This window comes from Podospora pseudopauciseta, assembly GCF_035222475.1.
Source record: "Podospora pseudopauciseta strain CBS 411.78 chromosome 5 map unlocalized CBS411.78m_5.2, whole genome shotgun sequence".
NCBI classification, from domain to species: Eukaryota; Fungi; Ascomycota; class Sordariomycetes; order Sordariales; family Podosporaceae; genus Podospora; species Podospora pseudopauciseta.
Genome location: NW_026946666.1, coordinates 1572203 through 1595751, shown reverse-complemented (window position 1 = coordinate 1595751; position 23549 = coordinate 1572203). Strand labels below are relative to the sequence as shown.

The 23549-nt window shown below is 52.5% G+C and overlaps 9 protein-coding genes and 1 non-coding gene across 10 annotated transcripts; 8 read left to right on the top strand and 2 right to left on the bottom strand.

Moving 5' to 3' along the window:
* Nucleotides 1–43: 43 nt before the first annotated feature.
* Nucleotides 44–114, bottom strand: QC763_0084160. Its single transcript has one exon. It is a non-coding gene; the product is annotated as a tRNA-Gly (tRNA).
* Nucleotides 115–621: 507 nt separating this feature from the next.
* Nucleotides 622–1907, top strand: QC763_503955 (uncharacterized protein; the record flags this gene model as incomplete). The annotated part of the gene is made up of 2 exons (XM_062912983.1): nt 622–1341; nt 1389–1907. The coding sequence occupies 2 exons, from the start codon at nt 622–624 to the stop codon at nt 1905–1907; spliced, it is 1239 nt and encodes a 412-aa protein (XP_062764225.1).
* Nucleotides 1908–1932: 25 nt separating this feature from the next.
* Nucleotides 1933–7116, bottom strand: QC763_503950 (uncharacterized protein; the record flags this gene model as incomplete). Its single annotated transcript, XM_062912982.1, has 4 exons — nt 1933–3741; nt 3798–5302; nt 5359–6610; nt 6667–7116. The coding sequence occupies 4 exons, from the start codon at nt 7114–7116 to the stop codon at nt 1933–1935; spliced, it is 5016 nt and encodes a 1671-aa protein (XP_062764224.1).
* An 846-nt stretch (nt 7117–7962) lies between these two features.
* Nucleotides 7963–13260, top strand: QC763_503940 (uncharacterized protein; the record flags this gene model as incomplete). Its single annotated transcript, XM_062912981.1, has 3 exons — nt 7963–7986; nt 8061–10313; nt 10362–13260. The coding sequence occupies 2 exons, from the start codon at nt 7963–7965 to the stop codon at nt 10101–10103; spliced, it is 2067 nt and encodes a 688-aa protein (XP_062764223.1). The 3' UTR covers nt 10104–10313; nt 10362–13260.
* An 803-nt stretch (nt 13261–14063) lies between these two features.
* On the top strand, nt 14064–17015 carry QC763_503930 (uncharacterized protein; the record flags this gene model as incomplete). The annotated part of the gene is made up of 2 exons (XM_062912980.1): nt 14064–15254; nt 15341–17015. Exons 1-2 carry the CDS (start codon nt 15082–15084, stop codon nt 17013–17015), a joined length of 1848 nt encoding a protein of 615 aa, XP_062764222.1. The 5' UTR covers nt 14064–15081.
* Nucleotides 17016–17320: 305 nt separating this feature from the next.
* On the top strand, nt 17321–19423 carry QC763_503920 (uncharacterized protein; the record flags this gene model as incomplete). The annotated part of the gene is made up of 1 exon (XM_062912979.1): nt 17321–19423. One exon carries the CDS (start codon nt 17321–17323, stop codon nt 19421–19423), a length of 2103 nt encoding a protein of 700 aa, XP_062764221.1.
* Nucleotides 19424–19510: 87 nt separating this feature from the next.
* Nucleotides 19511–19968, top strand: QC763_0084100 (uncharacterized protein; the record flags this gene model as incomplete). The annotated part of the gene is made up of 2 exons (XM_062906170.1): nt 19511–19811; nt 19898–19968. 2 exons carry the CDS (start codon nt 19511–19513, stop codon nt 19966–19968), a joined length of 372 nt encoding a protein of 123 aa, XP_062764220.1.
* A 355-nt stretch (nt 19969–20323) lies between these two features.
* QC763_0084090 (uncharacterized protein) lies at nt 20324–20601 on the top strand (the record flags this gene model as incomplete). Its single annotated transcript, XM_062906169.1, has 2 exons — nt 20324–20351; nt 20444–20601. The coding sequence occupies 2 exons, from the start codon at nt 20324–20326 to the stop codon at nt 20599–20601; spliced, it is 186 nt and encodes a 61-aa protein (XP_062764219.1).
* A 477-nt stretch (nt 20602–21078) lies between these two features.
* QC763_0084080 (uncharacterized protein) lies at nt 21079–21596 on the top strand (the record flags this gene model as incomplete). Its single annotated transcript, XM_062906168.1, has 2 exons — nt 21079–21321; nt 21414–21596. 2 exons carry the CDS (start codon nt 21079–21081, stop codon nt 21594–21596), a joined length of 426 nt encoding a protein of 141 aa, XP_062764218.1.
* A 49-nt stretch (nt 21597–21645) lies between these two features.
* On the top strand, nt 21646–23417 carry QC763_503915 (uncharacterized protein; the record flags this gene model as incomplete). Its single annotated transcript, XM_062912978.1, has 5 exons — nt 21646–21810; nt 21912–22060; nt 22714–23005; nt 23037–23228; nt 23250–23417. 5 exons carry the CDS (start codon nt 21646–21648, stop codon nt 23415–23417), a joined length of 966 nt encoding a protein of 321 aa, XP_062764217.1.
* Between the last annotated feature and the right edge of the window lie 132 nt (nt 23418–23549).

Genomic DNA, 23549 nt, shown 5'->3' with positions numbered 1-23549 from the left:
TGAAGCTCTCTTCCATGCCAACAAGCACATCAAATCCCTCATAGCGCCAGTGGTTTAGTGGTAAAATCCATCGTTGCCATCGATGGGCCCCGCGTTCGATTCGCGGCTGGCGCAGTGCAGTGGCTGGGTGAGAATGTTTGAAGATTCAGAAACTGAGTTTCCTTTTGACCTTTTTTTGGTCAATGACTAGGCAGGTAGTGCTACATTGTGGCAGAACATGCAAGGAGGGGTAAAGGCTCTGTGTGAGTAGGGTTGTATACTTTCGCAGATTTTGTACAAGGCAGTTGTGGGCTGAATGAACCATTGTTGAGGTCTAGCAGTATCTGGTGCCCACTGAAGCCTTCCATCAGTACAGGCAGAACCAATGCTTTGTTGCTGATGGGTAACAAGGCGTTTCTTTCTGGGGGGGTTGGCATTGCTGAATGTGAGACATGTTTGGTTGGGTTGGGTATATATGTAGCTGTCGTCTCTCAGGAGTTGGATATTGTCGTGGAGAGACTTTTTGGTTGTTCGTCCTGTTTGCTACCTGTTTCAGCTGCCTGCTCCTATCTAGACCACCGGATCAACTATTTTGTGTCTCCCCTCTGCTCGTCGTCCAATTCAAGCTTGACTCAGGTAGGTATGGCTCAGGAAGTTGCTGTTCCGCTCGGCCGGTTTTCAGAACCTCGACACCGTGATGATGATGATAATGAAGATAATGATGAAGATGAAGAAGAAGATGATGATGATGATGATGGTCGTCGTGGTGGTGGTGGTGGTGGTGGTGGGAATGGGGAGGATGATGGCAGGCCTGTGAACCCCCGCCCGAGAAAGAGGAGGAGACTTGGCTGTTTGCCGACAGCAACCTCCAGATCGAGCTTGCCGAGACAGAGGCGGTGTCTAAGGAATACGAAAACGACATCTTCCCAGCTTTATTCTCTCTGTCAAGGCCGAAAAAAAGGGTTGCCGCCGTCGGAAAGGATGCCACTTGCTAGGCGGTGCTCAGCGATGAGCCTCCCCCCCCCTTCCCCTCCCACATCACCACCTCGTCGTGCCGCTGCTCAGCCATCCACCCCGCCGGTACAGACCAGTAAGGCCTTGTCAGCAGAAAAGGTCAAACGCCCACCAGCATCCCTTCGAAAACTGCTTCCCAAAATCGGCTTCTCCTGGCCGGTGCGCGAAACCCGAAACCGGCACAGCCGAAAGCTAGAAAGGAGGTTAGCCGGCCTGGAGGGACGTGAAAGAATGGCTCTCCTGCACGCATTCGGCGTGGGGGCCAACGAGCTGGACAAAAAAGTGGTAGAGAGGGGATTGGTCTCTGTTTTCGAGGCTGGGTTGGGGGTTTTGAAAGCGGAGGGGATGGTGAGATCAAACCAGACTGGAACCAGAACGATGCTGATGACCAATAGAAAATGCGCAGCCTGGAAGATCAGAGTTTATTCTGGGAGGAGGTTATCGCACACCAACCCGAGGCGTGGTTTGGACGTGTCACCGGGGAGGTCCTTCATGGTTTGGTGTTGATGACTGTTGAGGCTAGATTATGGGACAGGGAGCACGGGGTCAAAATAGGGTGGATGAACTCCGCGAGGGGGAGAAGCGAGCTTGTAAGGGTGGTGGACGAGTTTACCGCTTGGTTGGAGGAGAATGAAGATGGGCAGACGCGAAAGGAGTATTTTAGCGGGATTGAAGGGGCGGTGCATGTTGATCTTTTGGCTGACCAGAGAACCGAACAGGGGAGAAGTATTCTGGAGGAGTTTAGTGCGAGGTATGGGGTGGAGGATATGGATGTTTATGTTGATTTTGACGAGCAGTTGGCCGAGGAGCTGGGGGATCTGATGGCGAGGTTGGCAATTGATGCTGATGAAGAGATGGTGGATGTTGACTGGGAGCAGGATTGGGAGGGGTGGAGCGAGGGGGCGATTTTGTAACGAGTTTACTAGGAAGAAGTGGTACCTAACAAAAAGAAATCATCTCAGGATTGAGCTTGCCCCCGCTTTCCATATCAGCCACGGCCTCCCCCTTCATGAGCCCGTCCACAAAACAGGTGCCGATGAACTCGTAATGCTTCCCCTTGGGGCGAACCACCACCGGCTTTTGGCAAGCAAAGAGAACGACAATCTTGTCGCCGGCTTGGGCCAGACCTGGCACCGTCCCAACCCGACCATTCGAAGTCATGCAAAGTCTTCGATAGGATGTCTGAGATAGATCCTGGTACGTGTACTCGTGTGGTTGGAACTCTTGTGCCGCACCTGAAGAAAAGTAGCTGTGCAGTGGGCACCCTTTGATCATAAAGTCGAGGTTGGCATGGAGAAGGGCGCGCCACCACAACAAGGACATGTGGGCGTGAGCTAGTTCAGAAGCGTCCTTGATGTTGGCTTCCAGTCTTTGCCAGTTGAGCCCGTCTGGCGGACGATCTTCCTTTAGACCCCATGCCAAATTGAGGAGACAGCTTGGATTAGATATGTCATACTCGGGTTCTGCGTGCAGCACGCGTGCTAAAGCCGTCCTGGCGTCTTCGTTGGGCATGTTCGACGGGGCAGCGGGGGGGTTGGTCACTGAAGACAACGGGTTGAAATACGAATCCTGTAATGTGATTTCCCTTGCGCGCGAGGGCGACATCGTCAACGTGTCAATGGAGTCGATGATCAATCCCTCGCAATACATGATGCGTCCGTCGTGAGAAAAGGCAGGACACTGTTGTTTTCCCGCGTTGGCGTTGAAGCGGGAACCAGGACGTGAAGGTGGGGTCGTACGTTCTTGAACCAAAGCATCGTCCGCCTCACTACTGAGATCGATGGCCCAGCTTGGTAGAGAGCTACCCCCTGGACGGGGCTGTAACCGGGTTAGGTAGGTCCATATTGATAGATCGCCCAGGCCTAGGATACAGGCTTTAGCAAAGTCTGCGTAAGCATCGAGTGCCGCATAAAACTCAGCATAGCTGGGTTTGACACTGTCTCTGATGGAGAGGGGGAGCAGGGCCAGTGTCCCGTAGACTTTGTCGCGCAAATCGGTGGCGGCGGATGCTTGGGCCAAAGTCAAAATCGTGATGAGAAGTCCGGTGTTATTAACCCTGGGGAGCTCCCGAAGGTCAAACTTGACAAAGATTCGATGGACGTGCTGAGACAACATCCGTTGTTCCTGGATCGAGGGGAGATCAGAGCTGGAGTCAAGCTCACCGTCATCCCACATAAAGTGCAAGTCTGATGGCTGATTGAGTGCCGAGCTAAAGTCGACAAACGGTTCGAGCGCTCGCTTTATCTCTCCGGGTACAAAAAGGTAGTCATCACCGTACCAAAAACAAACAGAATTAGCGAGCGCAATCTCCTGTGTGATCCAAGTGCGACTCCAGTACGGCAGTCTGATGAGCTCAAAGGCCACAGTTCGCAACGACCGAAGTAGTGACTGAGGGTATAGTGTGGGGTCGGAAATGTAAGACTTGGGGATTCCCTGATGCTGACTGAACCACTGTCGCACCAATGTGTAAGCGGTGTCAAAAGGGGACCCTGGTGTTGCCGAGGACGGGGCACCTATCCACCCTCGAACTGCCAGAGCCATGTTGTATATCACATCCATCTTTTGCACCTCGGTCTCCTTTTCTTTGTCGTCATTTTGGTTGATGCAGAGGGCATCAATCCAGACCTTGAGATGTGACTGTTTGACCTCTACTGACTTCCTGAGCCTCAAGAGCATCTGGTAAAGGTTGCCACCAACTTGTACCTCGTGATTATTCACCAAGATGGTGTGAGAAGGTTCGGGAGGTCCCTGAGATAAAGGTGTCAGCGTAATACAGCATAGCTGACGACGATGACAATGCTCACCCAGGTATAACTCATAGCTATGTAGTCCCCCCATTCATATCTCGGAGCGAACTCTGTCCATCTTGTCAACCTTTCGAATGGTACGTCTGATTTCAACGTCTTCAGCTCTGGGATCGAGTTGAACTTTTCCAAAACATATGCCCAGTGCATCTCAGTGTCTTTTGGTTGTTCCTTGGCCAGCTCGTTTGCAGCTGTCGCTAGAATCCATGCCGGAGGTGTTTTGGTCACATCAAATGGGAACTCGCCATCGTTTGCTTGGAGTATGGTCCGCAGCTCGTGGTACCACACCTCCATGTCATCGAGATCGACCGTCTCAAGCCTGCACTCTATCCAACTGTCCTCAGTTTTAAGTGACTGTGGCGTGATGGATAGCACTCTGATTTGTCGGCTGTTGCTTTTCAGGGGTGTGTAAAGCGGTCCCAAGGCAGAGGCTGCTTTATGGGATGTTGGAGCTTCTGGGACTCCGAACTCAGGCGATGCAAATTCAGAAGCGGCTTCACCCCCTGTCACAGACCCCGAATCTCCTACGTTGTCAATACTTTGATCCGGAGGTGTCAATGTACCGGTCGTGATTCCCATCTTCTGGCGCGGCAACGAAGGCTCTGCCGATGTCGATGCTTGTTCTACCTCATCATTGTCAGGCGCTGTAAACTGAGCCAATGCTTGTGGGTCGCTTGCTTTTGCAAATTCCCGGATCGCAGCCAGTGCGTGTCCAGTGCTCGTAGGTGCTGATCGCCTCAGTGCCTTTTCAAAGTGAACTCGCTGTATGCTACTAAGCCCGGTCATGTTGTTAACAGACCTCGAGGCTTGGGATTCGGCCGCTGAGATCAAAGCAGCCTGGACACACAGAGTATGCAGGTCGGAGCCTGTATAACCCTTGGTGCGTCGTACAAGGTCATCAACGTTCACGTCGTCTGCAACAACGTCTTCGCGGAGGCAGATTGCAAGAATCTCTCGCCTCGCCCGCGCCCGCGGTAAGCCCATGAACAATCTTGCAGGAACGCGACGGAGAACGGCGTCATCAAGTGCTTGTGGAAGGTTGGTGGCCAGGATAACAAACGGCGAGTTCATGTCCTGTTTGAGACCATCCATTTCGGCAAGGAATTGGTTCAGTCGAGCACGCTCCCACGTGTGGTCGTGTGGTTCCCTGCGCTTTAGGAGGGAGTCCGCTTCGTCGATGAAAATGATGCTTGGATGGAGTTTGCGAGCTAGACTGAAGAGGTTTTGGATGGTCTTTTCTGTTTCACCCACACGACTGGACTCAATGTCGGCCGAAGATACCGAAATCATGACCAGCTCGTGCTCGTGGGCCAGCACTCTTGCTAGATGAGTCTTGCCTGTCCCTGGGGGGCCGTAGAGTAGAGCACCGCCGACTTTGACATTTGCGAGGATTCCAGACCGGAGATGGGACGAAATAGTCCCTGTTGCCTGGTAAATCAACTGGGCGATGGCATCCTTCGTGTCCAAATCGAGCTGGATATTCGACCATCCGTGCATGATCGACCCTGTTGCGATGTTAGCCTCAGAGCAGTCGAGGACCCCAACGCCGGTGGTGACGAACCGGGATCAACAACAAGATCCAATAATTGTTTCTCAGCGTCATTATTCCCGTTCTCAGCTTGCTCGAGCTTTTTTCTAATATGTGGCGAAAATTGAGCCCAGCGCGACTGGACGTCATCAACACTACTCTCAATGTCCCAATCTTTTAGCATTTCTCCGTGCGAGGCCACTGCAATAAGTGATTGTTGAATGTGATCGGCAGTGACGCTTCCATGTCTTCCGACTTGAAGCGCAACTTTCTTCCCAACTGATATGATTTCCCCATGTTGCCGGTGCCCGAGGCAAAACCTCCTCGATGTCTCGCAGTCATTGATGAACTCCCATGCCGTGTGAGGCTGCAATAGCGGCGAAGTAAAGTCCCCGATAGTGGCCCTTATCTGTCGCTGGAATGAACGGATGTTTATGCGAAGATGACGATCGCAGTTGGGAGGTCCTTCTTCAAGCAGTTTGACCTGGCTTGGAGTTTTCAGTGGCACCAGTGTTATATCCTCTTCGGCCTCAAGAAGCGCGTGTACGAGGGGAATGTCAGTGTTTCTGTGGGATGTGGTGTAATAGCGACTCGAAAGCACAAGCAAGGTGGCACCGCTCCCTCCCGCTTGATTGATGATGGCTAGCTGTATCACGTCGAGTATTTCTTTGATGTCGGCGAAGTCAAACCATCTTGGGTTGCCTTGGAGGTCATTATCGTCGGGTATGTCGAAGTGGTGAACATCTGGAATGTGTATGATCAATGGTCGACGCTCAGGCGTGGCGCTACCGGTACCGTGCCTGAATATCCTCTGGTCTGGAACGTCGAGCAATGTATGTGCGAACAACAGCGGCTTGTCCCTTTTGCCTTCCCGTACACAGCCCTGACTTTCTAGTCCATTTAACCAGTACTCACCCAAGTCCAAAACATCCTCAATGTCCAGTGCGATAAGATCAGCCCCAATGTCAGTGGCAAACTGTTCGACGACAGCTTCAAAGAAGGCGCGGTGGCCCCGAGCCCCGTACATGGTGTTAATCGCGGTCAGGAGAAGGGTCGTCCTCCTGAAGAAGGGCAGATTCTCTTCGTTTGCTGACTCCCACGTCTGGCTTGGGTTTGACAAGACAGACCAAAGGTTGTTGTACACAGCTGATTTGATTTCAAAAACGGCATCCTCACCGTATGCTGTATCTGGCGCGTCTTCCTTGATGATTACTTTGGGCATGTGGTTGGCAAGCTCACTCGTTGTCTTCAGGTTGTAGTTCAAAAACCAGATGGGCACTTCCAACTGCGCAGGTAGTCAGCAGAAGCATTATAATGAGAAGCATGTGGACGATCTCATACTGGTCCTTTGACATCGTCCTCTGATAGATTGTACTCAGCTGGGACTTTTCCGAGGTAGCCTTGCTCCACTGCCTGCTCCACCAAAGCTTCACTCTCTGACTGACTTCTCGAGTCGGGACTACTCACTGAGCTTCCCCCGACTGGTGTCGAAGACAACTCTTCCCTTGATTTCATTTCTTCGCCCACTGCCTTTAGTTGTAAGTCCTCTTCCTCGAGTTGGCGCTGAGAGAGGTGCTCCTGTGAAAAAGAGTCAGGTTGAAGTCGCGCATGCTGGCCCAAAGTCGGGAAGAAGTCCGACGAGAGCCCAATTGTATGTAGCCAGAAACACAAAGATAGAACGACTGCTCCAGTAGTCGCTACGATGGTGACAAGTTGGTCCACGGAGATGGCCACGGCGAGTATCGTCAGTATCGTTTCAGGCCGAACTGAGTACTGTAAAAACCAGGTCATTGTGTAAACGAGCGGCGATTGTCATCCTCTTCACTACGAGAGCGATGAGATTTCTCTCGCAGCTTTCAGGCAGCCATAATGACAGTAGTCGAGCACTGCCCACGAAGACTAGCAGGCGCCGAAGCTGTTGGGCGGTGTTTGTGGGGCAAAGACGGCGTGCTGGCCAATGAGGGGCTACTTGGTGCTCTCGGATTGTCAGATTGAAGGCTTTCGAAGAGAATGTGTTGCCATCACTATGGGTGCCATGTATGTTGCGGTCGATGGTTCATTTCGGTTGGTGTGTCAATCAGGATTCTTTGATGGTGCGTCTGGTTGTGAAGAGGCGGTCGCCTCGAGAGTCGCCTTGATCCACGCCAAGTGAAGACCTTGCGTAGTGGCCATGCTGTGTTGCTCACATAGAGCCGTTGAAGCATTACAACCCAATCGGAGAGAAAGATGAACTGTAGGACAATTGACGAGGCCTACCTATAGCAAGATTCTGACCTGACAAGCAGGCTCATGGCATGGGAGTTTTGGTCAACAATGCCAGAGGGGTTAGGGTTGTTCGTGCTAGAAGTCAGGCCCACAGTGACGTTGCACAAGGACATGTCAGGTTGGGCCAGCACAGCCAATAAGCAGACGCACTGGAGCTGCAGGTCTCAGTGGGTAGAGGCACATGCCACAGCTCTTGTGAACACTTGACACTCCAAACATCCAGGCATCGATTATTATCCCAATCTTGGGACAGGCAGACAAACACTCTCCACCTTGCTCTCTCGGAAACACCGTCGACGTATTCAGTACTCTTGGAGCATCAACCGACATATATATAGACATCTGCAACTGAATACCTCAACGCGCCATCCAATGTCGGGCAAGCATACTGGTACGGTACCTCCCCACCACGAGCGCCCTCTGCAACGCCTTCGATGTCTTTGGTGGAAGCTAACCTCCTAAACCGCTAGTATGTCAACACAGATAGCAAACACGAAGGCGCCAACATGACGTCCAGATCTACGTTCCTTTCCCGTCTCTCACTGTCTCGTTCCGAAAGCCCCGGCATCCCTTTCCACAACCCAATAAGCCCCACCATCCGCAAGAAGCCGAGCGAGCACGATATGGATGATCTGTCACCACGACCCGATGACAGCTTGTTGCCCTCCGAGGGCTCCCGACATCGCAGACAAATCTCGCCATCGATCGACCATAGCACGAGCGATCGGGCTAGTAGTGTTGGTTCGGCTTCCAAATCCAAGCCCAACGCCCCGGTTCTCTTCCACGGTCCTCCTCCCCCCATCGCCACGTCCCGGATACTCTATCGGGATGAGGAGGAGCCACAGTCATACCGCCCGTTTGACACAGCGGCATCTACTGCTCGAAATGTTGGCGGCGTACAATTCGACCGCCAGGACGGCTCCTCAGCCCACATAAGAGGGCGTGATGCGGTAAACTACAACGAGTATGAGCTGGATGCAGTGTGGCGCAACCTTCACCACCGGGAATGCCAGCTTCAGAAGGAGCTCCAGAATATCCTGGATGTCCAGTCAGCGTGCCTATCAGCCCAAGTTGGGAGAGCAGGGTCTACAGGAAGCCCTCAGGCCAGTGATGCAGGCACCACCACCCCTACAAGCACATTACACGCTAGCACCAATTCCATGTCTACAGCACGCCGGGTAAGCTTTGCTCAGACTACAATAACACACACGGGACACGTGATACCGGTGAGACAACCCAAGAAGAAGCGTCCGTCTATACGCGAAGCTCGTACAGGACTTGCTAGGCACATGACACTCCTGGCAGATCTAAAAGCAGAGGAGGACGCCAATTTGACTGCCGCTCTGTCAATGAGGAAGCGTGCTCTTGCCCAGCTGCGGAAGCTATGCCGGCAACGGGAGGAGATCACCGGCGAATTGGAGAAGATCGAGCAAGACGAAGAGGAGCCTCTTGCACAGGAGATCAGGGAGCTGACAGAAGAACGGAGTAATGTGGCAAGTGAGATAAAAGAGTTGGAAGAGAGGCTGGTTGGGTTGCGGAACAGAAAAAGGTACCTGGATGCCAAGGTGGCCGATGTGGAGAGCAAGAGGGACGCAGGTCTGAGTGGCTATCGTGGGGCTCTGAAGGATGTGGATGGGAAGCTGGGCGGGATCCTGACGAGACCCAGTGTCAAACCACTGGACTTGGAGGGTGTGATTGGGCCTGGTCAACCAGTGGATAGGGGATCGCATTTGTCAGGATTGGAGTTTCTGAGGCTGAGACCGGAGAGGAGAACGCCTGAGATGGCCAAGGAGTGGTGGGAGGGCGAGGTTGCATTGCTCACGGCGAGGAAAGCTGATGTTGATAGGGAACGGTTAGCCTTGGAAGAGGGTGTGGAAGTGTGGAGGGAGACGTTGCAATTGGTGGACAAGTTTGAGTTGAGCGTGGCAGCGGTAATGAAACACTGGGCAGGCAAACACGATAACGACGAGGCGAATCAGGAATGGGTCAAGGCCATGTCGGACGTGCTTGGTGACATGAAGGGTGTCATTGCTGATATGGAGGGGAAGCTCCGGTTGGTGGAGGAGAATGGGTGGAATCTCTTGATCTGTGCCATTGGCGCCGAGGTGGAGGCACTTGAACTCGCAAAAGGACTCTTGGTGAAGGGATTACGAGCCGGCGGCTTGGAAGTACAGGACGGTTCGGACGACGAGAGGGATGTGGACGGAGACGGGGGCTCGACACCGCATCTAAGGAGGTCAATGTCTGGTAGCTCAGGGTTACAACGCTCCGCCATCCGCTTCAAGTCGTCGTCGTCATCATCATCTGAATCAGCCGAGGGAAAGAACCTCGTTGGCGTGCACGATGTCGAGGATGGGCACAGAACTGAGGAGAGTGACAATGAGGTGCCTCCTGACTTGCTGGTGTCTTCGTCGACTGCTCGCGCCAGGGACGGATTGGATCGTACGTGCAGCAGAGAGAGTACTTTGAGCGAGAATGAGGTCCCCCCTGAGTTCTTGGCGGAGCATGTATGATCAGCATGGTGCCGAGGCACTTCTGTACGAATGAGGCCAGGGAGCATTGGATTCACACATTGCATGTTGAACTGTTGGGCGTGTATCACGGTTATGGATGAACGCAACGTGGCTTGACAACTGCTTGGTCTTTTTGCTTTTTCTACTTCGTGAAGTGTTGGGTGCCTCGTTTATTGCTAGATCATGATCTGGAAGGGTAGCTCCTATCAGGTAAGAACATCACCCGCAATGATCATGGCGATATACTGACTGCCCCAGGGTTCTCTTTCGCTCATGTCAGTCTGCTCAACGGCTCTCAAGTTATGCTGCATTGGACGACATCCAGACCTCAGTGACGTTGCGGATGCAATCTGTTTTCATGCTGCACCACTTCATCAATCCATGAGAAGGATCGAAGCCAGTTCAGCTCCTCGCTGATGAGTCCAAGGGAGATCAACTATTCGCTTGGCTGTTATAATGGGACGCGTACGCATGGCAACACATCTGAGATCTAACTAGCAGAGCAAGTAGACGCAAGATGAGGCACAACGACACGAACAGCTTTGTTTCACTTGTTTCGATGAGACATTTGAGCGGCGACGACAGCTTCATAACAGCCGTGCAACTGTGGCGGCGGCTATGGCGCACATATAGTAGGGGCGGACCCGGAGTCAGCGAAAAATCACTCCGTCTCCGACTTCACCTCCCCAACTCCCATCGGTCTCAACACTCCAACATGAGGTTTATCTTCGTCTGCGACAGCGGTGAGTTCGACCATGATTGCGACTCTGGAGACGCAATCAAGTGGGCGATGAGACGGGTATAACCTGTTTGATTTTGTCAGATAATTCACACGGACATCACGGATGTCTGGCGTCATCACTAGTCGTGCTGTCTGTACACTCGTCAACTACGATTTGGTCCGTCTCCGACATCTCACACGACAAATCTTGGAATGCAAACTTTGGCTTCATTCTCGTAGAAGTTCGCGATGACGCAGGACGGTGGAAAGGGCGGCGGAGAGAATCATTCATGTCTGAATCCCCCAAGCTCAACACGGACATCGCGGATGTCTTTATGCATCTTTGTTGGGGAGGGAACCGGCGAGGGCGGCACGTCAAACCTTTGATGGAGGCTACTGCTATGTGCCTTGATGCTCATACAGTGAGTGAGACCATGAGGCATAGCAACATACCTGATCGTGTGTTTTCATCACGAGGTATACAGATGGCTTGTCGTCGATGGAGTCTACTGTCTTGGCTTCGCCAATGGCGTACTGCAAAACAACGGATGTTTGTGAAAGGTGAAAGGCAAGCCACAAGAATGTTCGCCTATCTCGGCTATGTACATCAAGAGATGTTACCTTTTCATTGCGACCTACATTACGGATATTGTGGCTTCCCAACGTGGTCACATCAGGCTTGATATTACTCCTCGCTGTCGCTTGAGATGACGGAGAGCGCTCTCTGTAGTCTCACTTTTGGAGACTTGCTCCCAGCGGTCATCGGCGGTGATGGCAGCGGCTCGAGCGGCAAAGCAAAGCCGAAGTGAGGCTGTCATGAACAAACGCCCGTCTCAACAAAAGATGCCACAACCGGCTACTCCGCTCTTTTTGTCCGGGGGTGTGTCTGTATGGGGTCCTACAACGGGCAGGCATGACGTTGTGTTGAGCGGGAAGGTGGAGGGATCTCCGCCTCCCGCACCTGTTCCTGAATCTCTCACCAGGCCGTTGGAAAGACCGGGAGCGCGCCGTATGAAGACATGACGATGTCGATGTACATGGCTGTGACATGACATGTCAGCCTGCCCGAATTCTTGGTTCCATGCTCGAGAACTTGGTTCAAACGACGCTCTGAATAGATGACATGACTTCGTCATCAAGCTTCGCCCTCATTTTGATTTCAGCAACCATAGCCCCTTTGCGATTCAGCACAAACGGGCGTGTTGTGAAGCAGGTCACACCTGACCAAAGATTGCAACCCTATATACGCCCGACTTATGACCAAGGAGACATCGCAAGAAGCACGCGGCATGATATCCCGCATGCTCTCGTCCAACCAGGCCCCGCTGCCGCTCATGCATCAAACGTACGCGTGGCCGGCCTCACCTGATCTTGGTCTGAGGATTGGTCAATGGGCCAGTGGCAGCGAGAAAGGACCGAGATATTGGTCCGGAACTTGCCGTCTGGGATAGGTTTGCTGGGTGGTTGAGGTATGTATGTACAGTACCTTGATCTAAACGCCACTCCGGGTGACCATGTTGTGCATCCGCATTCATCACAATCGATCCACTCTTCTTCACCACCACCACCACCACCAAACCGATCTTGGTCATCACTGTGGGTTGAGTGTGCGGTCCGGGGTAGGTATGTATCATCGTGCCAGTACACCACGATTCTGAGTGGATGGTAGTACACAACCTCTGACAAACATGCCATACTGCAGGACACAGTAGCTGCTACTACACCGGGAAAAAAGCAGGAGGGAGAACAGAGTGTGAGGCTCGTGACTGCAAGAAATACTAAATTGTTACATTGGTCTCTAAAATCTCACTCACGTCTTTCGAAGCGTTCAACTGTCACCCTCGTTAGCGGGTGTAACCACAGTCCGAACAGGCCAGCCCCTAGCCAAGCACCTAGCAGAGTACCTTGCCTTTTTGCTGTCAATCGTCGTATGGCAAAATCTCGGTGATCCTTCCGAACTCACCGCATATCCTTTTCCACACACCGTTGTTGATCATTGACAACACAAGGACTCGTCTTGGGAAAAGCTTCATCATCACCATTGAGTGGCTCATGCAAATGCAGGAGCGGCAGTTGGAAATATGATGTCCAGATCTTGATTTGTTGCACTTTTTGATACTGAATCGGGATGAGGGGGGAGGTGATGCCCCACAAAACCTACCCTGCCTCAACTGAGCCGCCGAGTACATATGCATAAGTACCTGGCTGCTGTGGCCCCGTCGGGATCTTTTTGTTCTCCGGGTCCTTTTCGAAAATGTTGTACACCCGAGTTTTTTTGTTTCTCAAGGTTAATGGTTTTCTTTTGGGGGGGACTACTAACCAAATGTTCCACTTTGTCCGTGCGGGCTGTTGGTGCTGGGTTGCATTTTGTTCTTGTTAGTTTGTTGATTGGTAAAATGCGTGTTGTTGGTGTTTTGGCCCCCACACACACTTGATCTATTAGGTACAGTACACCTTTCTCGAATGCGTTGACATGACAAGGGATATCGACCGACTACCTAGCAACTATCACCAAAAACCAGCTGCCAATGCATGAGATATGTACCTTGACCAAGAGTGTCGGAGTAACCCCATCAAGACACTGCCTGCTCGTACTTAGCCGAGGTTTTGCCCTCGCATGCCTGAAATCCGAACCCGAGTCGATATCAGGAATAGTGCAGCATGTACCTTAGTTAGCTGCCTGTTTGATGTGGAGTGTTGTTAAACCCCCTTCCCCTTTCCCCTCTGCCCCCCGGTTAGGGAAAAGTGGGATAAATAGCGGAAGGGCAGAGCCGCATGCTAAGTACCAGTAGGTGCAGCTGAGGGGGGGGGGGTGTCGGAGGGTATATTGCTCCGTGTCCTTTGTACCTTTTTGCTCTGGGATAAAATGTCTGGGTTTGGGGGAATCTCGCATTTAATCGAAAAACAGGAATGATGCTGAATGAGGGTTGTTGAACACTGACTGCATTGTCCTTTTGTCGCACGCGCGGTAACTCCTTTTGATAGATTTGGGGGTTGAAGCGATTCCTTCTGGAAACTGTCCATCGGAGAGTTTTGCAACATGACAACACAGATGCTGTCGTGGGAAATCTGTTCTCTCACACTCAACCCTTGTTCATGCCGTAAGCTGATGTGCGGGCCTTTTGCGGACGTTGCTGCTACCCAATCGTTGATTGTGGCTGTGTTGGGTGCTACCCTAGTCAGAATTTCTCGGAGAAGGTGCCGGTGGGATCTGTTGGAGATGTGAGAAAGTTCCTTAGCACTGATGGATTTCGAGCCCTGGATGGCAGACACGAGACCCGACAGAGGCGATATTTCCCAAGATGGGAAGATTCCAACCATGACACATTACCCCAGAGGTGAGCTGGAAAGCTAGGGTCCCCCGGCAAAGACATGGGAAGCAGGGATGGCAAAGGCATGTAAAACAACGGCACGAACGGCTGTTGGAAGAATGTCGTGTACATGTGTGTCATCCCATCTCCCTTGTAAGTTGATAGCGGGAGCTGCCTAAAGCAGCCAACAAGGAGTAGAAACCTTTGTACCGCTCCCCCAAGAGAAGATTGACATCGCAGATCGGACTGCTACCAAACTCTGGACAAGGCCGCTGATGTTCCGATTCGCACTTTTAAGTCCGAAGGTCCGTGCCGGTCCGTTACTTTTCAACAACGTTTTTTTTTTTTTTTTTGGAGGATCATTAAAATAGAGAGACCAAGGTACCTACCTGCCTTCTTCTCAAGTGGTTGCTGCGGGTCTCTCTACGTGTTTCGTGACTGCAGCAGATTCGTCACCCCTTTTGCATCAGCCACTGTGAGTAACAGTGACAAAAGAAGGAGATCGGCTTCTTCCAGATGCCATCACCGATCGCAGACCGTCGTTTACTCTTCCCTCCTAGGTATCTAGATTACCAACCTGACTTGGCGCCCGGCTCCAGGCCCCCAATACCAGTGACCCGGCAGCGGGACCAACATTTCGTCACGTACATTTAGCGGCCAGCAGCCCCTCATCGAGAAATAGTTGCCTTCAGACGTGTTGTTGTCGACCTCTTTCTGGAGCCAATAGTCCAAGGCTGTGGCGCAGCAGACCTGTGGAAATTCCTCGACAAACTGGATGCTGCCTTGTGTGGACGCCCTACTTCTGGGGACCTACCCCTCATCCTTCCTCCCATAAGACTTTACCTCTTCGAGGGAGAATGGTTCGCCGACTGGGACACAGGAACATGTCACTTCCAGCTCAGCGGGAACATAGAATATTATCATCATCATCAACAACAATACCAATATGGCTATGTCCAAGTCTGTTGCGGATCAAGGAAGACGCCAGTCTGTTAGCTGGGTTGGAGGGGATGAATGGGACCCGTGGAGGACGACGATACAGGACCTATACCAGACGCAGAACCTACCGCTCAAGGATGTCATGAAGGTCATGGAGGAGGAACATGGCTTCCGAGCAACGTACGAGCCCTCCTTTTCTTTTTTCGTTTCGATCCTCGCTGTTCGGAATCACCAACTCTGACAAGCCAGAACCACTGATCTTACAGACAACGAATGTACAAGACACGTATAAAATCCTGGGGTCTCGACAAGAACTTTAAGGAGTGCGAAGTGGTAGAGCTATTCCGTGTCCGAAACGAGCGTGACAGGGTCGGGAAGCGATCAACAACGTACATGATCCGAGGTCGAGAAGTCGACTGGGACAGAGTGCAAAACTATGTCAGAAGAAAGGGGCTGAACATCACCCAGCTTCTTGCCTCCAGCGCCGGCACTGTCAGTCCATGCGCGAGGGAAATATCGTGTTTTACACCACCCCCAGAAGATGGGAGACCAACCGGCACCAGAGATCTGGATGTCAACTTACTGAGGGTATCCTCCCCTTCTTCCTCCTCGCCCTCCCCATCCCCACCAAACAGCAGCAACACCAACAACCTTTTCCCCACAACCTTCCCCCCGATCTCTCCGGCCGCAACAACAACAACAATCCACCAACCCCCTCAACTCCCGCATCCTCTCGACCAAACCAACAACCCCCTCCGCCGACCCTCCTACCCCTTCCCAGCACCACCACCCCCATTACCGATCGTAACCCCCCCACCACCACCACCCCTCCTCCCAACTTTATACCCCCCCCAACCACCACCACCACCACCACCACTCCCATCACAATACACCACGGGCACCCAACTCACAACCCCCCAATCCTTCCAACTCTTCCTCTCCCGCCTCTACAAAACAACAATGTTCCAAGACGGCGAACGAGCCTGGGGAACAACAGATTTCTTCCTCCGCAACATGCGCTCGCTGGAATGGCTTTCCACCATCCGGTACGCCCTCGCGATCAATAAATCTTTTCTCGTTGACGGGTTGGATGGGAGTGAGGGTAGTGAAGAGATTAAACGGTTCAAAGCTGTCAACCGCGCGTTTGCGGTCTTGGAACCGGGGAGTAAAGGCGTGATAGGGAGTAGGATGTTTTATATTGTTAACTTTCTCGGGTGCTTTCACGCTGGACCGGACGGGGGCGCGTTGAAAGAGCTGGCGGGGAGGTTGATGGAGGACATTGTTGTCAAATGTTTCCGGGGGGGGGAGGGGGATAGGGGGGGCTTTGGGGGGGATCTGAGACGGGTTTTGAGTGGGGGGGATGGGCATGAGATGGAGGTCGACTCGGTGGATGAGCTGATGGAGGAGGGGATGTCGGTCGGGGAGACGGCAGGGAGGTTTTTGATGGCGGTGTTGGGGCGGATGGTGAGGGAGGTTGGGCTGGAGGTGCCGTTGGGGGTGGTTTTGATGGGGGATATACATGGGGTGGGGGATGCGGTTGGGGAGTGGAAGCCGAGGGGGATGAGGGGGGGCACGATGGCGGGGTGTGCTTGGAGGAGCTGTTTGCTTTCTCCCGAGCCGCCTTCTTCGAATACGAAGGAGGATACGGGGGTTGAGTTGTTGGAACATGGGATCTGGCTGGCGGGCTATGGAGATGATTTAAAGGCCGAGGTCAAGTTTAGGGCGCTGATTGATCAGGCAAAGACCGGCTCTTCCCCGTCGCCAAAGATGGCCGCCGAGATGAAGGTGCTGGCACGGTGTTCCCATTATCAGCTGGCGAGTATTTACTGGAGGAGAGGGGAGAAGATGGCTGCCAAGGAGGAGCTGCAGTTGGCTGTCAAGGCATCGGTATTATATGATCACTTTGTGCAGTGGGGGGACGTGGACTTTTTGTATGTATGATGGCTGGGACATGGTTGTAGATTTCAATGGCAGAGACATACACATACATGTACGCGGTTTCTGAAGTCTTTGTCGACATCGGATGTAAGCAGCTGTTTCCCTCCGGAGCGTTTCACGCCGGCAATACCACCCTGGAGTGAAGCCATGCTCAGCCGCACAAACTAGTGAAAAGCCCCGCTTTGCCCGATGGCTATGGCTATGGCTTCTGCGGATTGACAGAAAAGCCCCCGGGACCCGAGAGCCTGGTGCCAAGTTCAAAGCTCGTCCTCTTCTCCAAGCCACATGCCTTGGGCTCATCGTTCACAATGGCCTCAAGCGAGCATCCGGCTGTTGGCTGCAAGACTTGCGCCTTCTTTTCAGAGGCCATTCTCAAGACCATTCGAGGAGAAGCAGTCGGTGAGAACATCATCAGACTCGCCGCAAGTTTCGATCCAAAATGTGCCACCTGCAAATACACCCTCGACTCCTTCGCTCGTCTAGCTCCAAACTCGCCCCTCCAACTGACCTGTCCTATGCGACTCGATTGCTTTCCCCAAAAGCGATTCTTCTTTCGAACCGGATGTGGTTGTTGGGACCACTCAGCCTATCACCTCGAGCTGCTTCCCTCATCAGAACTTGCTCCAACCTCGGTACACTACAAGATCATCGACGCAGACACAATCGACATCAGCTCCCTCAAGCGATGGCCGGAATACTGCGAACAGCACCATGAAGACTGCCGACCCACCCCCACTCAACCGCCCGTCACAGACATGATCCTAATCGACGTCGACGAGCACCGCCTCGTCCAATTCCCCGGCACCCCCCCAAAATACACCACCCTCAGCTACGTCTGGGGCGTCCTCCCTGACATCCTCGAAACCCGCATCTCCAACTTTTCAACCCTCCAGCTCCCAAGCTCTCTCGCTTCCCCAGAGATCCTCCCCCGGCTCCCACTGACAATCCAAGACGCCATCAAGGTCACGCGTGACATGGGCGAGCGCTACCTCTGGGTGGATAGACTCTGCATCATCCAAGACGACGAGGCCAACAAATCCCAGCAAATCGCCTCCATGGCCTCCATCTACGCAAACTCCCAGTTCACCATCATTGCCGCTGACGGAGCCGATGCAAACACTGGTCTCCATGGCGTGGGCTCTTCCCGCCCCTTTCCGGAGCTTCCAATCCTGGAGTTTTCCCCCGAGTGCCGGATGCGTCCGGGGCCGGAGACAGAGGAGGCGAGGTATTTCACCACGTGGCATAACAGAGCTTGGACGTTCCAAGAACGGTTGCTGTCGAGGAGGTCGCTCGTTTTTTTTAGGGGGAGCGTGATCTGGCAGTGCAAGTGCTCCGTCTGGGTTGAAGGGGTCGCCGCGGAGCCGGATGGGATGGTGGTTGATGAGACATGGAGGACGGAGAAGAAAAGGCCGGCGCATCTGGCGTTTGATAGGCACTTCACGTTTGAGCTCAAGACCCCCAAGAGGCCCGACTTTCGCTATTTCGAGGGGTTGGTGAGGCAGTATCAACGGAGGAGGATGACGTACCAAGCAGATGGTCTTCGGGCCTTTTCTGGAATTCTGGATGTCCTCAGCCGGACTTATGATGGTGGTTTTCTGCACGGGATGCCAAAGATGTTCTTCGACGTGGCCATGTTGTGGGAGCCTCAGGCGGGGTCAAAACCGAGGCTTGTCGCGCCGGGGAGCAGGGAGCTGATGTTTCCTAGCTGGTCGTGGGCTTCGTTCCAGGGGAACGTGGCGAACAACTTGAGCGATCACACTTTTGGGAACAACCCTTCGATCGAGCTGACTCCGGTGGTCAGGTGGTATCATGCTCCTGCTGATGAGCCGATCAGCTTTGTCAACCTCACTCCGCATCTCGCTCGGATGTTCAAGCAAGGGGGTGTTGGGGGGTTGGATTTGAAGTTCTTTGATGTGCCGACGATTGATACAGGCGGGCTTACGGTGGAGAAGGAGAAGTTGGGTTGGCTTCTTCATGGGAGTGTGTCGGTGGCTTCTTTTCGGATGCAGCCTGAGAAGGAAGAGACCAGCAAGCTGGTCAGGGTTGCCTGGGAAGAAGAGGTGGCGCCGTTTGTGAACTACCATTTTTTGGATAGTTCTGGGAAAATAGTGGGCAGGTTGAAGGTTCCTTTCACGAGGGAGGATCCGGTTTTGGAAAAGGATGCGCTGTGTGAGTGTATCGTGATATCGGAAGGGAAGGCATACTACAAGAGGTCGAAGTGGCTCAAGGAGATATACCTGCCGGAATGGGGACTGAACGAGGAAACTCGTGAGCTGGAGGAGTTCCATTTTTACAATGTTTTGTGGGTTGAGCAGAGGGAGGGAATTGCATATCGAAGGGGGTGTGGTACCATTTGGAAGGAGGGCTGGGATCGACAGAACCCAGAGGTGCGGAATATTGTCCTCGGTTGAACACTTACAGGTCCATGTATCTGTCAGCTTCTCGACAATACTCTCCAACACCCCAAAGATGGACACCAGCACGCCATTCATTTCAACATGAAAGCTTTCGGTCTCTGCACAGATGTCAGAAAGCCGTTGGATGCTGTTCAATGTCTCGGGAATATTGGCGACAAAGTTTTGGATAGTCTCTCTTTCTTTGACATGTTTCTCAACTGCCTAATTTCCCACTCGTTAGCAGAGGTTGCTTTCGCTGGAGGTGGATCTGCTCACAGCCAATATCACAGCGAAGCCTCCCGAGATGAAAGCACCAAAGGGGTCAAGGACAACATGCTCGAGGGTGCAGATTTAGTGTTCTGTTTGGGCGGGGGAGGCGGCTGGCTTCAAGAACCTGAAACGGGTTCGCTTTCTGTTCTTTGGGGGGAGGCATTTCTCCCCTCGTTACCAACTAACTCACTGTACTACAAGGTCTCACTTCCTCTGCAGCTTTATGTGACATGCTCGAGTTGAACTTGAGCGCTCATGCCCTGCAAGAGCCCGAATCTATGAGAACATGAGCTTCCAGGTGGTCCAGTTTCTGGATTCGTCTCAACCGCGACACTCAAATTTGAGGAACACAGCTCTCGCGTCCATATTTTTCCACCAACCATGTATTCCAAATGTTAAACAAACCCCCAGGCTTCCCTTGACCTGGAGTCGTACTCGACGAGGCACTGCCAGTGCGTTGTCCACGTCGTGCCAAGGTGCTGCCTCTGTCGTACCACTTTGCATGCAAGTGAGCGCTGGTTCGACTTTTCATTTCAGTTATTCAAGCCGTCTTTATTCCTCCAGTTGAGATGGAAGCTGCCGGTTATCCCTGCTGTGTACTTCTCTAACCTCATAGTTGAGGAAACCAGATGTATTCAGCCTGCAATGGACCTTCTAAATAGCATCAAGCATGGTAACTGGATATCACCTCAGGTTTCCTTCCCCCTATCAACTGTGCACACTATCTCCTGGTTGCATGTTAGGCCCTAAATAGGAGATCGACAGGTTGGTTGGATCGCTTGAGACCGAGGAACGACAACGCGATTCCAGGGACGAGGCAGACATACCCCCCTGTGAAGCGACGGAGAACAGCTCCAGAGTACTTGAGGATGGCCAGGACCCTACACACCAACCATCTGACGATGGTAGCCTACACGAACTGAGTAATGAATCTGAGGACGACTCTGACGGCGAATCCAGGGCCAGGTTTCGCAACCCAGCACACGTGCCGTTGCCCCCCCGCACCACCGATCAGCGCCATTGATGTTGGGGAATCTTTAAGTAATCTGGAATTTGAAACGCCCATCTCAACCAACGCACACTGTACCAGAACGGCGCAAGGCACAAGATATGCAACTGACAGTTCATTTCTTTGACCTATCGGAACAAGAACAAGATGATGCAGAAAGTTGGAACGTACATCTGGCCAGGGAGGCTCGTACCGACGTGCGATTCGATGGGTGCCCGGTACCTTTGCCGAGAGCCCCTTGCCCGTGCCCGAAGACGACGTCCACGTTAAGTCTGGTAGTGGTTTTCAGTACCTTGAAGTCCACCGATTTCACAGAGCAGGATTATGTTACCACATCATCGACCTCGCAACGACCTGCAGGATCCAGACCGTTGTTGAAAGTCCGAGGGTTATGACGGACTTGGTTGTTCATTGCTCTCATTTGGATTTCAACGGCCATGAGTATGGCTGTGTTGATGATTTGTTCGTAATCAAACCATTCGAAGGCGAAATGGACATCCGCAGCCTGGAAGCTTATCCCATGAGTTATTTTGACAAGAAGAAGCTTGATATTCGGGGCGAGAGGTTCGTCGATGCTACAAGTGTAACACACATGCAGCACCAGGGCCTTACGGTGGGACCAAGCCGCGACGAGGTAAGATAGGTATCCCATCTTTGTGGCTCTTTGAGTCTTCTCGTCTTCTCAAACATTATAATTCTAACATCCGACTACGCATTCTTCCACAGATCGATAGCCCTGTTATTATCGATGCGAGGATGGCCTCCTTCGAGGACAAACAGTCCTGGGAAAGAACAGGCATGCAGCTACCAACATTTACGAAGCCAACAGAGTCTAGGGAAATGGCGAGGTACAGCATGACAGACCCGGACGAAGCTTGTATTACCGGCGCGCCAAGTTGCGGCAAATAGGTGGTGTCGCGCACACGTCAACGAGGGGTATTCCTTCGGTCCATACACCATGGCAATAGCCGTGGAGGGGGACCCAACTATAAGAAGGGGACTCGGGAGTTTGCTGGCCGAGTCTCAAAACAGCTTCGTGAATGACCATTTGAGACCAAAAATGCTCCATTTGCTACCCGGGACGGTGCCTGGCTTTTCTCTAAGAAATCGAAAATGGGGTAGGGTATGTGTTTCCCACTTACCTATGCCGTTTGGTTTGTTGAGGAGAATATGGGCGTGCTCACTAAAACCTTTTCCCTTGCAGCTTTACTAGAGCTATCGAAGCTAAGCCAGGTTGAGCACAACTACGGCTGGGATGACCTTGTTCTACCCCCAGGCCATCGGAAAGTGGTGCAGGCCATGGTTGAAACGCATGCGACTTACAAGCCAGATGGTCATCCAGCCACCGGAAATGGACGCGGTGCCTGGAAAAGGTGAGTGGGAAAGTCGTACACCGGTTAATGGCTTTCAATCCGTCTTGAAACATTGTGAAAGCTTACACATAACGTTGCCTTCCAGGCAAAGGCTGCAGCATACTTCTTCTACACGGTATCCCTGGGGTTGGAAAAACATCCACGGCTGGTAGGCAAAACACTCTCCATTCATCTCAACGTCTGTGGATCGAGGACCTAACGCTAGAGCTAGAGTACGTTGCTGCTCACACAAAGAAGCCGCTCTATCCCATCACATGCGGTATGTGTCCAACATGCCAAATCCATATCTGATTCTGACTAGCGACAGGCGACATTGGATACAATCCTAAGGATGTTGAGAGGAACATGGAGGACCACTTCAGGCTTGCCCACAAATGGGGTTGTGTCCTTCTCCTTGATGGAAGCGGACGTGTTTCTTGCCAGACGGGAGGTAAGTTTTGCCTTGGCCTTCCCTTGGTAGCTGAAAAGGCGACTCACAACTTAAAAAAAAAAGCAGCAACGAGATGTCAAACGGTAACGGCCTAGTCTCTGTCTTTTCTGCGAATCCTCGAGTGCTGCTCTGGGATTCGTTTTCTCGCCCCTAACCGGCTCGGAGCGATTGATGACGCCTTTCGTTCTCGGCTTCATCTGACACTCTGCCATCCGACTCCCAGAAGCGACCAGACCATCGAAATCTTCAGGCACAACTTCGAACGCCTTGAGAAGACCAACGAGGGCCGTCAGGAGCACAACCTCCCGCCGTTTGAGTACAAGGATCAGCAAGGCAGAATAGTCGAATGGGCTAACGAGCAATGGAAGACGCTCCGCTGGAACGGGCGCCAGATCAGGAATGCTTTCCAGACTGTCATGGCACTCGCTGAGTTCAAAGCCAAGCGCAAACAAACCAGCGATGGCCAGGATCCAAGGTCAGTGTTGACCAAGCGTTGCTTCGAAATCGTGCCAAATGTGACAATTGAGTTCAACGCATACCTTAAAGCAACAAGGGGGTTTGACGAAGCGGGAACAGGCTGGAGAGGACAACTCCATGAGAAAGATAAAGAAGAACAAGGACTACTTCGATTCTGACGAGAGTGAGGCCGATGACTCTGAGGAAGCCGAAAGTAAGGATCAGACAGAGACTGAGGAGGACAGCGATGAAGAGGAGCCAGATGAGCAGGACAAGAGGAAAGTGAAGAAAAAGGGTGGCTAGGGCAGCAAGACTGGCAAAAAGTGCAAAGATACAAAGGGAAAGAAGAGCGAGGGGAGGAAAGGCGGCTCCAACAAAAAGAAGAAAGGGAAGAAAGCTGGAAGCGATGAGGACGAGGATGGACGAATGATGACAAAAAACGGCTGTGCTTTTTCTTTTCCGACAAACTGATCCCGTTGTTCCTTTTCTTACTTTAGTTCTAGTTAATGCCAAATAATGCTTTTTCCTGACACACCAGTACCTTGAGCTCACCTGTCTATCTAGAGATAGGTAGCCCGAGGAGCAAGCCCATCCCACTCTTAC